The 15249-nt window shown below is 38.0% G+C and overlaps 1 protein-coding gene across 1 annotated transcript in view; it reads left to right on the top strand.

Moving 5' to 3' along the window:
- The window catches only part of GLP2R (glucagon like peptide 2 receptor), a 38727-nt gene that overhangs the window by 7305 nt on the left and 16173 nt on the right, over window positions 1–15249 (top strand). The window contains exons 3-8 of the mRNA XM_032988819.1: window positions 2126–2230; window positions 4883–5008; window positions 8398–8500; window positions 8734–8890; window positions 9827–9986; window positions 14229–14289. Coding sequence (XP_032844710.1) covers window positions 2126–2230; window positions 4883–5008; window positions 8398–8500; window positions 8734–8890; window positions 9827–9986; window positions 14229–14289 — 712 coding nt within the window. The remainder of the gene's footprint in view (window positions 1–2125; window positions 2231–4882; window positions 5009–8397; window positions 8501–8733; window positions 8891–9826; window positions 9987–14228; window positions 14290–15249) is intronic.

Raw genomic sequence — 15249 nt, 5'->3', positions numbered from 1 at the left:
TTCGGCTTTCATAGTATACATGGGGCAGGAAATGCCCATTCGTTCTTCCTGAGCTTTTGGGTGAGCTTAAAAGCAAAAAAGAAGCATATCAGCTATGCAAAGGCAGCCAAATACCCATCAAGGACTACCAGAACTTTGCTAGGCCATATAGAGATGCAGTCAGGAGCTAAGGCTCATCTAGAACTGAAATTGTCCAAAGATGTCAAGAACAACACACATGAGCAGATGCAAAGGCACAGGCTCATTATTAAACAGAGCAAGGAAATTAGTCACTAATAAAGGAGGACCCAGAAAACTACACACCCGTTAGTCTTACTTCAATCCCTGGGGAAGTAATGGAATGAGGTTTCCTAGAAACTGTTACTAACCTAATGGAGCAGGTGATTGGGAAAAGCCAACATGGATTTACCAAAAGCCATCATACAGAGAGACCAGGACAGGCTGGAGAAGTCAGCTAGAAAGAACTGTATGAAGTTTAACAAGGACATAGCCAAAGCGCTCAGTACAGGCTAGGATCTGTGTGGCAGGGGAGCAGCCTTGCTGAAAGGGATTTGGGGGTCCTGGTGGACAAGCTGAACATGTCAGCAGTGCACCTTTGTCTCAGAAAAAGCAAATCAGATCCTGGACTACATCCTCATGGACATTACTAGCAGACATAAAGTGATTAACCCACTTCACTCAGCACTTGTCAGACCACTTGTGGAGTACTGTGTCCAGTTCTGGTCCCCACAACTAAAGAAAGACTTGAACAGACTGAAGAGGGTCCAAAGGAGGGCCATTCAGATGATGGAAGGGCTGAAGCACCTGCCCTGTGAGGAAAGACTGAAGGAGGTAGGTCTTTTCACCCTGGAGAACAATCATTCACTGCAACAACCTCATCCATCACTGGAGGTTTGCAAGATGTGATTGAACAGGATGCTAGATAATCTCGTCTGGGCTCCCTTTCCCATGCAAGGTTGGACCAGATGATCTTTCAAGGTTCCTTACAACCTGGCTGTTCTATGATTCTATAGTATTTCAGGAAAGCATGATAGCCACTAGGCAACTAGTCATGCTGAAGGAGGTAGGATAACTCTTTTTCAAATTGATCCCACTATGTATCCAGAAGTGACAGCTGGGGAAAAATAGGAGTTCCAGTCCCAGTTTTCTGTGATGTTTATGCATTTGTTATGAGTAGACACTGGATGAAAACAGAAGTAATCTGGGGTGTGAAACTTGTGCTTTCCACTCTCTGGGGACATGGAGGTCGTGGATTCAACTTCCAATAACTTACAAGAGAATAATGAACATTATATGAATAATGTCCTGGAGTATTCTAGTGATTACTGTGCAAAAGGGGAAAACCAACAATAATGTTTAAAGCCAGTTCTGGCAGTATGCATTTCCATGCTCAGAACTTAGAATATGGGAATCTTTATAGTTTAGGGATTTGCATGGATGGTACATCATTTCTGAGTCCTAAGCAGTTCAAATCAGGAAAACCAGATATTTAACTCTGTCAAAACTGTTACAAAACTGTACAACATAGTGTCAATTTGATCATAAAATGAAATGTCTGCCAGCAGCGTGATGCATCTGGGCTGTCTTAGGTCCCCCAAAACCCCATGCAGGCAGGTTTTGTATTTGTTCCCTTGGAAGTAAGCAACTAACTACTCTGGTTACCATGCAGGATGTTACCATGTAGGAGAGTCACTGTACCAAGAACACATGCAGGAAGGGTCAGCTGAAGCATTGAGTTATCTAGTTCCTCATTGTCCACTTCATCATGCTAGATTTTTATGTGATGATAAAGTAATACCTGCTGTTAGATACTGGTAATATGTGGCCCTTCTGTGTTGTGTAAATCTTTATCTGACTTCAGGGTTTCAAAGGTGAATGACCAGAAGTCAGAAAAATAATAATGAAAATTTACAGTAAAAGCTTAAGCAGACTTTCTCAGAAAGAAAGGTGTAATTGTGACAGAGAGGTTGTAAGAACAGTATGTATGGCCAGTATCATAAAAAAGCTGTTACACTTAACTCCAATAAAATTCCTTGCAAGTTACTTGGAACGGTATACAATGGCTTCATGATTGTCCATTGCCTGAAAACCTTTTTGTGATACTTCTATTTGCTTCTCTCCCCAGGAATACATTGTAATGGGACATTTGATCAATTTGTTTGCTGGCCTTACTCACCCCCAGGAAATGTCTCTGTTCCTTGTCCTTCATATTTGCCATGGTTGGAAAATGGTAATGTGAAAGTGGTAACTTCTCTTTGAGTTTATGCTGGGAATCCAGCTAAAGGACAGATGGTGCTTGTCTCTTGTTCCAATGTCTTCTGAAATGCCTTTCTAGTCTTACCTCTTTTCACCTTTTTTCTGAATTGAGGCACAGAATTGTTGTCATTGTTTAATTTGTTACTCTGTTTCTCCATCTGTGCTTGTTACTGTTCCATATTGTGTGCTAGAAAACAGCATTTCCAAGTTTGCATAACTATACTGCCAGGCCTTTATTAGCAGTAACAGATTTAGGGTTCAGCTTCTAAAGCTCAACTTCTGGGGTCCCCAATGATGCTAGACATGAAGCTCTCTCACAGAAAACTGTAATAGCCAAACAAAGCAGCAGTCCAAGCAATCAGCCCTCTAGTAGGACATACTGCACCAAGAGCAAGTGGTGTGGTAAAAAAATAAGCTTCCCAAGCAGCCTTTTTCCTGGAGGGAGTGGAGCAGGGAGGCTTTCAGGAAGGGAAAAAGAATAACATCAACACGAGTAAAACTGTCTAAAATCAAACATTACTTTTCTCCTAAAGAAATGAAAGGACATTCCTATCACTGAACCCTAGCATTTCTGAATCCTGGTACATATCTTTTCTTAGCTGCATGTGGCTTTCTTAGCCGCATTTCTGATGTCACTTGGAAGGATCAATTGTGTCTGAGTCCTTCAGATACTGGGAATTCTTCTCCCTGGGAGACTACTACATGCTGATTATCCTAGCCTTCTCCAGGTGACCTCACCTATTGCTTGCTCTGTTATGTGATCATTTGTCCTTTTTTTGCTGCTAAACAGAAAGAGATCCAGATTCTATATAGTCTACCAAACAACTGCTTCTGCCAGACATTTAGAACAAATTCTGCTCTTCATAATAAACATAAATGCATCTTCCTTTACTCCATCTAATGAAGACTCTTTTTTTCTTCTTCTGTCTAAATTTCTACAAGTGCAAGATGTAAGACATTGTACCATGTTATAAAGCTTTTAATTGTGTTCACAGTGGGGAACACACTGGGGCTGCTGTGTTACAGCATCTTCTGGCATTCTCATCATCCATGCCACAGCACCTTAGGAGAAGCAACATTAGAAACAGCCCAGCTGTCTGTTTGTCCTAGAGATTTTTGAGGGACTGGGGTTAGGGTTGCTTGTGGTCCCCATTTCCATTGCTGGTCCCATTTCCAAGGCATAGCTGTGTCTGTTCTGGGACACCAATGGACCTAGACCAAAAATACTTGAAAACTTGAGGTAAATTTATTGTGGTTTTGTTGTCCCTCAAACAGGCCTCGTTACCCAGTGTGCAAAAGCCAGTCTCACACACAGAGCTGAGATATCAGTTTATTCATAGTTGTTCAAAAATGGGTGTTAGGTGGTAATTCCACAAAACTAGCACACCACACATAGGAACTATAGCCTATTTATCTTGGTACATGATTAGTAAAAACCTAAGTTTACACTCATTGTTCTGTAATTACCATTCCATTTGCTATTGGTTAGTTATATTTGAATTAGCCTTGCTTGATATGTAAATTAACACACATGCTCCTTACAGGTGTGAGGGGCAAGTTCCCCCAGTTACCACAGATGTTTTTGCTGTCTTTACGCTTCCTAGACAATCATCCAGCCTCTAGTGCCTTCTGGGGCAGGATGTTTATCTCTTCTCAGTCTCTCAGCTCCTCTTCAATAGCATAGTAGTTATCAAGGCCTACATCTTACCAGACTTACACAAAACCCAGTGATTAGTGGTCTTTGTTTCTCATCAATCACATTTGTACAGGCTACAGTTTGCCATCATTGTCAAGTCTGAGCTTGAGCTTGAAAATTTGGATAGCCTAGAAATGAGATTTCTGATCACATTTCATAAATGCCTTCAGATTTTTTTTTCAGTGTCTAGTCTCCTCACAAAGTTCCTGCTCCATCACAGCAAACTGTTCTCCCAAAGCAGTTCTCTCAGTTCCAGTTATCATGAGCAAAACAAGATATTCTGGTTGTTACTGCAACCCTTAAACACCTTCTAGTTAAAAAAATTAATGAAAAAACTCAGATCTGATTAGAAACAAATGGAAGGCAGCTGTTGAGAACAACATCAAACAAACATCAACCAGGGTCCCCATACTATTCTTCTGATGGCAAATCCTTAGTATAAACTAGAACAATGCAGTGAAAGCCAAGAAAGCTTCATGGGTTCACACCACCTGTTGATAGGGCCCCAAAGCACCTAAATAAAATACCAGCCATAGGTGTTTCAGAGAAAGATCATTCCCATACTCTTCCTCCTACAATTTTGACTGCACAACCTGGGCAATGTGCTACCCATACTTGATGGAATTTATGATCTTAATGAGGAAAAAGGAATAAAGTGAAGTGTAGACTTTTCATTTGGATTAAGTTACTGTATTTTTTGCAAATACCAGGTACATTCTGGGAATTTGTTTCTTCTAGATTGCATTCTTTGTCTTATGTAAATATGAAAAATATATTGTCAAAGACAAAAGAAAAGTGGGTTTTATTCCTTTTTTGAGTGGGGGTGGGGTGGTGTCTATTGCTGTGGGGTAAGAGTGAAATCTTTAGAATGTGCATGAAAAATTAAATCTTTATTTTGGCCTTTCAGACTAAACCTCTGTTTACTTTCAGGAAGTGTAGGAAAAGTATACAGAGTCTGCTTGGATGAAGGGACTTGGCAAACAAAGGAAAATTCCACAGACATTTGGCGTGATAGTTCAGAATGTTCTGAGAAAAATAATTTCAAAAAAAATGTAAGTATGTTTATATTATGGTTTAATACTTTAATCTTAATCCCTTCTTGGGTAACTGATAAAACATTTCCACTGAATACCTGAAAAAGATGTTCAGATTTCATTTAGATTACCAAATGGAAACCTGTTATTTTATTTAGAAACAGCAGAGGAGGAAAGCTTTAGGAGGGGGATTCCTGCTTTCTACGCCACAAATCATTTTCTGTTCAGAGTCCAGTGCTCACATGTACTGAATTGCTCCTAGTAAGACTGTAAATGACTGCAATTTGACAAGCAAATAACTTAAATTCAAAGCATCCCATAATCTGTCCCAAATCGCTGTAGTCTGCAAAACCCAGACAACTTCATTCCCTGACACTTCCTGAGCCTATTAACATTTAATTTAATTAAACAATCCTTTCAAAATTAGTGAGTCACAGACTGGAGGATTCATAATGATGCAAATGCCATCCATTCCAGTCTGATACAGCATGCAGCCCAAGCGTTGGGTTTTGTCAGAAGATGTAATGGCTCTCCCGAGTTGACTAGCTACTCTCACCTTGACTGCATTTAGGTCTTTGCATTGAAGATAAAATTAAAACAACTACTGATCAACTCTGGTTTGCGAAGCTGGGAATCGCATGCTTGCTCCGTACCTGCAAAGAAGCCTGGCTTATATTCTCTGCAGCACTGTAGTTTGCAGCTGAGCAAGCTCTCTTCCACCACCCAAGCTGGGTTTAAGGTATAGGACAGTTCAAGCAGTGAAACAGGGATCTGATCATGTTGCCTGCTTGCACAACTGAGCAATGACTCGTAACGAATGCAGCAGTTTCTGGTAGCAGTAAAGCATGCAGCTTATGTGGTTTCAGCTTCTTGTAACTTCTTTTGTCATAAACTTCAGCTTAGTTGATGTGAAAATTAAGTCTCTTAGGTAAGCACTATTATTGCTGATTATTTTTTACTTTTTAGTACTTTATTGGATGGGCACCATTACTGTTTATTACTTTATTGAATGTGAGAAAATGCTCAGCTGCCAGTTATCAACAGCTCAGGATGCATTGTGAAGCACTTTTTATTATGTTCTTGCAAGACCGGGCACCCCACCAGGTGGACCCATCGAGCAGCCATCATGCCATGGTTTATATCCCTGTCTCTGGACCACAAGTTCCCTCCCCTGATTCCTCATTGTTTGAGTGCTACAGGGTGTACAGACTTCCCGAACCGCCTACTGACACGACTCTTCATGTATGTGTTCATACATCGCATGTTCATGGAAATGAACCTTGGCTCTCTCCAGGGCGGAGAAGTTAATAAGCATAAGCTCATCATGCAAGCGTACTAAGGTGAAAAGTTCAAAAGTTCAGGTTCCCTAAGCCTTTTGGTATCTCCATCCACCTAAAACTAGTTCCAAGTACTGGGTCATCACAGTTAACAACACGCTTATCTTCTGGCCACAGGCTAGGTGTGAATTGCTCCTCCTTTATCAGACTTGTTCTTCAAAAATAACACTCTTTCTTTCCCTTACATTGAGTAATATTATTTTATTGAATATTCTATTAAACACTTTTAGTTCAGGATCCTCATGTACTACTAAGTTTTTACTAAACTTGGTGAGTACATGAACTTCCAAACTTACAGTTTATTTATACAAGTGTGATAAATATTCGTAAGTACTAAGAGTTTTCCATTGCTTGTTGACCATTCTGGATCGCAGACTTGAGGGTGGAAGACACATTAATTCATCTTGTGTGACAGTAGATGATTTCCCTGAGAGATTTATCCAACTTTTCTACCAACACTGAATGTGGGTTTGTACCTGTTTGTTATACTTATTGGAAAGTCCCAAGATGTTAGAAATAACCCAGAGCTAGTATATGCACACATCAGAGGAAACAGCTTGATTTCATTTGTTTTGATGTTGCAAAATTGGCACAGCCATAGTGATAATTTGTGGTTTTCACTAGGTTCATGCTTGTTAATGTGAGCAGAGTGAATAATGGCTGTGCTATGGGAATCTCCTACACCCACACTGCTCTCCCTGGGCACTTCCACTCTCTCCAAGAGAGGCAGTTTATCCGTGCTATCCAGATAGTACTCATTATCATAAATTTATTAGCTACTGGCAGGAAGACAGTGCTAAAATCCCTGGTGGTGAGCAGTAAGAAAATCCACAAAGAAAACAGCAAAATCACTAAGGAAAAGACACAGGTTCCAAGATCATTGCAGGCCAAATATGGATTATGGAAGTCACTTATCCTACATCTCTATGACCCCCCCTGCAGAGAAGCTCTTCTTGAGATAAAAAAGCCATATGAAGAGATGAAAGGTAGACATAAGCAGCTAAGTGGAAAAACTTAGCAAGAAGAAATGTTAAATGAAGCAAAGCGCAAAAAAATTGTGAGTGCCCCCCTTCCTCCTCTGATGTCTTATTTGTCAAAGACATTATAGACAACCCAAACTTAATAATTTCGATTTTTATTTTTCATTGAAATTGAGGAAGAAGTCTGTCTCTTTCAATGACTCTAGACAGAGCTAACTCTTGAAATAGTACAGACACAACTGTGAGGCACAGAATCACGACTTTACAACCAGTAGGGTTATAAAGTAGGTATGTTTATTCAGCACTGGGCACAAGGGGGATAACTCCACTTACAGGCATGCTCGCTTGGAGCAAAAAGCAGCTCCTTTTTATTACGTAGAATGCTACATATGTATCACAATTCCGGGAATAGGGAGGGAATATTACAGTTAGTTCCGAGAAATCCTTAACATATCCTCCACCCCAAGCCCCCCGCGCCAGACTCCCCAACTATAACTTTGACGCCAGCCCTCCCCTAGCAAGTCCCATGTTATCAGATAAACGGCATGTCTTAACAAACAAAGACCATGTCCCAACAAACAAAGGGCATGGCTCAACAAACAATCTTATCAAACAAACGGCATGTCTCAACCCCCAGGTGCAATGTTTCCTGAGGGTGTGGGGGGTCCATCTGGTTAATGTTTCCTTAGATCAACTGATCTGTAATTGTGTACCCAGTCCACACATATAATAATTGTGCTTGTGTGTACAGGTTGATTAAGTTGATTTCTGCAGTTATTAAACCACCAGGATCCATTTGGTGCATGTAATCATGGCAATGATTAGTGGTAAATCAGACTATGAATGGTGTTGTGCAGGAGCAATCTGAATATGAGACCATGAGTGACTTGAAATTAAAAAAAAAAACTAAAGCTGTATGCAAGTGTCTCTGTCACACAGTGATTTCATCAGGCAGTACAGGGAGGAGGCATCAGAAACCTCTCCTGGCTACCTCGCAACACAAAGAAGTTGGACTCAAAGGTTTCTGAGCTGTGTCTGTGCTCTGCCCACCTGCCTGCATGTATAACACATTTTTATTCTTTGTTCCTAGGAAGAAGAACATAAATTACTTACCACATTACAGTTGTTGTACACTATAGGATATTATTTTTCTCTCATCTCACTTGTATTAGCTCTCCTTATACTTTCTTTACTCAGGTTAGTACAAACTTAACATGCATTTTAAAAGTACAGACCCCAGTATCTACATTCTTCTTTTCATGTAATTGAATTTATTGCTTAGCTTCTGATGTGAATAACTTCTATTTTCCAAATAAGCATTATAAAAGCAATTCCTATGCAAAATCCATTGATGAATTCAACAGTATTTTTTTTATTTCTGCAAATTAAATATATTCCATAGGATTCATACATTACTTTTTCTCCCACAGAAAACTTCACTGCACAAGGAACTACATCCATATGAATTTATTTGCATCTTTTATCTTACGCGCCACAGCAGTTCTGATAAAAGACACTGTATACTACAATATTTACTCCAAAAGACCAAATGATGAAACTGGATGGATACTATACCTCAGTCCTGAGGTAACTTGTTAGTTCATTGCTGATAGGAAACGTGTACCGCTAGTGGCTGTAACGGTTACAATTTCAGAAGTTTGCCTTACAGCAGCAAGTTTTGAGGTGTTTGTTAGTTGAGCTTTGAATATTGAAATATTGCTGATAAAGCTTGGGATAATCAAGAAAAAAATTCTGATTTGATAAGTGTAATAGATTGATTCTATATGAAGCCTTGTATAGAAACAACAAACCAATCAATAGTTATATTGAGAAACATCCAATTAAGCAAAACAACTTACACCTATAGTTTTTAGGAAGAATTCTACACATTTATTTGGCACTTATATAACACTATATTTATTCACTTTTGGTATGCATAGTACAGTGCAATGCACACAAATCTTGCTTTTAAGACAACGTTATCAAAAAATGCATTTGCAGTAAAAGAACACTAAGAGAGAAAAAAATAGTTTAAAGGTTTTTCTGTACTAGGAAATTGTGCTAATTTTCTTAAACTTGTTTATATAATGGAATAATATCTCATGTGCAAACACTGTGATTAAATTATACTTGTATGATGTTGTATCAATATAGTTTGCTCATGTCAATGAACAACATTACCTGAAAGATGTTAATGGTGACTATTATTTTAATAGATCATCAATAAAAATTCTGATATGCAGATCATGATAAAGAACACACACCCCAGCCTACGTTGTCACTGTCTTTTCCTATTTCTCACTTCCACTCAAACTCTCTGACAATGCAGAAGCCTTTAAATTCTTGCACTTCCCTCCAGCCTCTCTCAGTACCAAGGAGAGTCTCATGAGATACGTGACCAAACCACAATTATATCACAACCATGTCCTAGTTTTAAAATGGTTGCTAAAGTAACAAGAGAAAAACAGGTTTTGTCAGAGCTTTTATATATTAACAATGATTCACGGTCTTTCATTTCTACAGGTTGTACTCATATGCAGGACTGCCCAGTTTTTCATGCATTACTTTGTTGGGGCAAATTATTTTTGGCTATTAGTAGAAGGAATTTATCTGCATACTTTGCTGATAACTGTTGTACTCTCTGAAAGACGACTGCTACAGACATATATTGTGATAGGATGGGGTAAGTATATAACAATTTCCAAGCTCCTGATTCTGTGGTACTTTTTTTTCAGTCATTGGTAGATAGTTTGTAACAAAGAAAGAAAAAATCTGAAATCTTTTTTTGTATGTTTGTTTTGAAGTCAGTGATTGCCAATAAAGGTGTACCAACAGTTATGCATTCGTTACAGTTGGGCTTGACCTGCAGAGACAGGAAATGAATTAATTGTTAGAAAACAGTAGCCTAGTAGACAGAAGAAGAAATTTGACTGTATCTGTCCGTATTTTCTGTCATCACTAAATATTATGGTACTATCACCAAATTCATCTTCTTCCTCTGTAATGGAGCATCTACATAGTAAAGATGTCTAAACATTAACAATTTTATTTTATATGGTCACTTTTCTAGTTTACATGGAAGTTCTAAAATATGCTTTAAGTTATAGGACAGTCTGAAACACTGCATGATTCTGGTCTTATATTTCAGGCTTTTTTCATGGAATAAAGACAATGTGAAGCTAGTTACAAGAAATTGAACAATATTGTCTAAATTATGTTATATAATCTGACAATTAAGTTTGTTGCTTACTCAAAGAGCACAATTCTGTATCTTGCCTGGACAAAGGAGAAACTTAGGGTTTCCCAATAATCATCTAAAATCTACCTATAGAACTTGCAGACCTTTAAAGGTTTTAAATGAAGATTAAAAATGTACTCTCAAAAAACATGCAGGTTTGTTGCAAGAGTTATTGATTCAAATCCTGAGGAGATTGACGACACGGACTCCGATGTTAAGATCGAAGACCCTTTATTATTCAGAAAGCTGCATTTTTATCCCCCTACAAAGTTGTCAATCCTCCCAAGTGCTTATTGGTTAACATACATTACTTACCTATTCTAAGATTTGATTGGCTAGCTTAACTATGCATGTCTTTTTTTTTCCTTTGTCACAATAACTTTCTTGCTCCAGGCATTCTTCCAAAGTCCTCTGTTGTTCACTGATAACATTCTTATTTTTCTGTTATTCCAAAACCTTATTTTCCTGTTATTCCAAAACCTTCAAGGTCTGTTGTTACCTTATTTTTCTGTTATTCAAAGCCCTTATTTTTCTGTTATTCAAAAGCCTTCAAGAGCATCATGGCCTTCACTGATGTAAAATGTCTTCACAAAATCCAGTGGCCTGAGTTAAGGAGGAGGATAGGATGGATGGCCATAAGAACTTCTGACTATAAAACTTTAATCAATATATGGTTTTACAAGCTGGTTCACTATCATCACATCTATGTCTATGGGACTATATTGTCAAGTGTAAAATTGTGTATCCAGGACTGTGGGACTATACTGTATAGCCCACTTAAAAAAAAAAAAAAAAAAAAAAAAAAAAAAAAAAAAAAAAAAAAAGTGATGTTTCAAAGGTTTTTATTGTGGTGGATGGTTATGTAGTTGTAAATAAATTATTCCATATTTGCTGTGCTGTACTGCTTGCTAAAATTATCTACCAAGGATAAAGATGTATGATTTTAAAGAAGTGTTTAAACTCAAACATAAATAGCTGAAGCAAACAGCAGTTAAGATTGAAATTATAATCATTACAGTTGGAATGCTACAACATTTACATGTTTAAAAGAAATTTCTGGTTATTGTTATCAAGGATCTGACAAATTCCCTGTCAGTTTGACAGTAATTCATGTTATTCAGTTTTGGTTGTCTAATAGTATTACTAGGTGCTGTCTGTAACAATTGCAGGGAATGAAGACAGTTCACTTTATTTCCCTTTGCTATCTGCCTGACCTCTTGAATTTTGAAATAAGAATTGAATAGCATCTAAAAAAATAGTCTACTGGAGAAATTCCTGCAATTAAATGAATTTCAGATAAGGCCATTTGCCATGCTTTTCTAATATGACTGTATTAATTTATTAACAAAGAGACATTGCTGTAGAAAATGCCAGTGCTTCAAACAAGATCAAAACCAGGTCTTTGGCATCTAAAATACCATGCAGGGGGAAACCTGAGCAAAAAAGTTTTGAAAGTATGGTATAAAACCTGTGGAACTTCACAAGAAAACATAATTTAGGTCTGAAAGAATAAAGATCCATTAAAGAACTCATAAACCTTAGTTCTCTTTTATAAAAATGGCTTGTGTTTACTACTATTGACAATATTGAAAGATATTTGATTTTTGTCTCTTACAGTATTTGAACCAGGTTTTGAATATGCATGAGAGAGTAGTGTATGTATTGTTCTGGAGATGTCAGTACAACAGATTGCTTCACTTTGTGCATTGTATAATAGGGATTCTCTCTAGAACCAAAGGAAGAAGACAAGTGCCTTTGAAGAGTGAATTATTCCAAAGTTTAAGAAAAGTATGGTATTACTTTAATTCTTTCGTGCATCTCTAGATAAAGTCACATTGGAACTTTTCTTATTTCCTATAGCATCCTTTTCTCTAGTCTTACCTGTATTCATCCACTATGCTGCTGCGAAGATTATTTTTCAGGCTTGTAGTTTTGAACATGCTATCCATTTTTGGCACCCCTCCTTTTCCTCTTTTGCTTCTTCCTCATCAGACATTAACTATTTTCTTTCACTCATTCTCATCCTTCCCTATTTATTGAAATTTTCTGTCAAAGCATACTGCATTTCATTGTCCACTGTCAAGCCTCTGGGCTTTCTTCTCTGCTGCACCTTACACTTTAGAGGGTCCCTCTCACCATCCATGCCTTGATTTCTCTGTTCCTTCTCACATTCCTCTTTAAAGATCCCTTGTGCTATATTAATATGGCTGCATTATCATGCAGGATGCTGACACACTAAGACCACTGTCTTTCACCCTGATTAGTGTTATCTCATTGCTTCCTCACTCTTTCCACATCTAAATCCATTTGTTGCTTTGATCACCAGCTATTTTGAACAGGGACTAATCATTTTATTCCTTGTTCAAACTGCAACAGGACAAGTCTGTTAAATTTTCTTACTATTGTAAGGCTATAAATAATAATGATCACCTCCCTGTTGGTCTCTCTCCATTGTTCTCTTACCTGTATCATATTCACTGATTTCCTCAAGACATTTTCCCATTAACTAGCTTAATTTCAAATCTATATTTATTGGAATTACTACTAAGATAGGGCACCTGGCACCTCTATTACAAACATTTGTAGTACCACTGTTGCTGAACTAGTAGGGGTGAACCATGCTTACACCTACTGCGACAAACTTCCTCAGCTAGTGTCCAGGAACTGCACTTGATAACATCACCACATCCTCCTGGGTATCATCTTTCTCCATGAATAACTCTATATTCCCCTGGATGTGTAGCTCCCTTCCCAAGTGGTCCATGCTCTGATTGTTCTTTCAGACCCACTTGTGGCACTAATGCCAAATCCTACCCAAGCGAGACCCTTTCTATCTCTTTCCTCATTTTACCCACTCAGAGATCTATTATCTCAGAGTATTTTGCTCCTGGCCTTTTCCCAGTCTTGCCACACTCCACTTTTCCCCATAAACTTAACTAGTGTCTCAGAATCCTGAATAGATCCTGTTCTGACCACAATGACCCATATCTCCTTTCCTTTCTTTCTGCCACATCCACCAGAAAATCTCTTGTATGTTACTGAGATGAGAATCCAGCCAAACACCTGCTTTTTGTAGATCACATGCCTTGTGCTTATGATTGAAGTTTGTGCCTGCACGTTTGTAGACCACTGGAATAGTGTAGGAATCCTTTGTTTCAGAGAGATTTTTTCAGTTTACAGTCTATGATCTCCAGGAGAAGGGTCAACAGTAGGGGAATAGGAACAATGGATTAATTTTGAGGGGTCTGGGAAATGTAAGCCAGGAAAACAAGCCTTTGTCAGTTGTTTTAATTAACTAGACAGAGTTCCATGCCTCCACTGAAAGCTCTTTAGAGTTCAACAAATAAAAATGCTAACAACTGATGCCTTAGGTGGTATGTGAGGTCTCATGTGCCACTTATTTTGAATTCTCAGTGTCAAGAATTTAGAAGATTTGAACAGGACAGAAGTGTATGCGTGTATATATATATATTTGTGTGTGTGTTTATCAGTCTGAAAATGCAAGATTCAACTATACAATGAAATTTCATTTAGCATTTGAACTACAAATGGGGAAAGCCAGGATCATGTTCATTTTTGTACAGTTCTACACAGAAGACTGAAAAGCACCATGCACTACTATAGCATACTGTGTTTTGCATGAACCGTTCTGCAAGCTTGGCTGTAATTGACTCCTTCTCTTTTCAGTTGTTCCTATCCTGTTTGTGGGCCCTTGGGGAATAAGCAGATCAAAATTGGAGAACACAGGGTAGGTTACTAAATAAAACATGTCTTAGAATACTCGTTTTCTCTTTGCTTGTTTTTTCTAGACATCCTTGCCAATAATTGACACAAGTATTGACTACCAGATTATATTAAGATTATACAGCACATATTAATACTTGTTATATTTTCCAGGTTATTTTTAGCACTTTTACATTTAACTACTTCCAGTAATTCTCAGTTTTACTTATGAATAAATCAAGAAGTAGAATGAACATTCAATCTTCCTGAAATGGAAGCTATTGCATCCTATGTTCATCCAATTACATGAAGCAAATTGACAGCACAAACATCTTCATGGAAAGCATCTTGTTAGTAAGAAAAGGAGACCAGTACTTTCCTTGGACACCATCTACACTTTGAGTTTAATTACTATTCACCACCACTTTGAAAAAAAAAGTTTATTATGGAGGATAATGACAAAAATGTATATTAACTAAAAGCTGATAATAAATGGATGTGTTCAGTATTCAGTGAAGGAATCAGTAAGAGTAACTTGCACTAGTAAACATCAGTTTTCCAGTCTTCTGATGTTCAATGATGCTGTTAATGGCATCACATAAACTTTGGGTTTTATATACGTGTCATGGTTTGAACCCAGCCAGCAGCCAAACACCATGCAGCTGCTCGTCCAGGGTATGGGGGAGGGAATTGGAGGGGTAAAGGGAAACTCTTATGCTCTATTATATGACAATCCAAGACCCCACAGAGTTTCAGGCTAATTAACAAGAAGGAACATGTGCATAGGACATGTTAGAAGGTTAGAGCAGAAGATAAGGAGACAGCTTCAAGGAAACGATATGAATACTTTTTAGCATGTCATAAACCATGGTCACAATTCATAGTTTATCAGTTTCTAGTTTCCCGTTTCAGATAGATGAGTTTGAGTATGATGAATTCCACTTGAAATATATACTTCCTTTTGAAATATATACATAGGCTATGT

The sequence above is a fragment of the Tyto alba genome, unplaced genomic scaffold (assembly GCF_018691265.1).
Source record: "Tyto alba isolate M040663 unplaced genomic scaffold, T.alba_DEE_v4.0 Super-Scaffold_39, whole genome shotgun sequence".
Classification (NCBI taxonomy): domain Eukaryota; kingdom Metazoa; phylum Chordata; class Aves; order Strigiformes; family Tytonidae; genus Tyto; species Tyto alba.
This window is presented reverse-complemented; position numbering and strand designations above follow the sequence as displayed.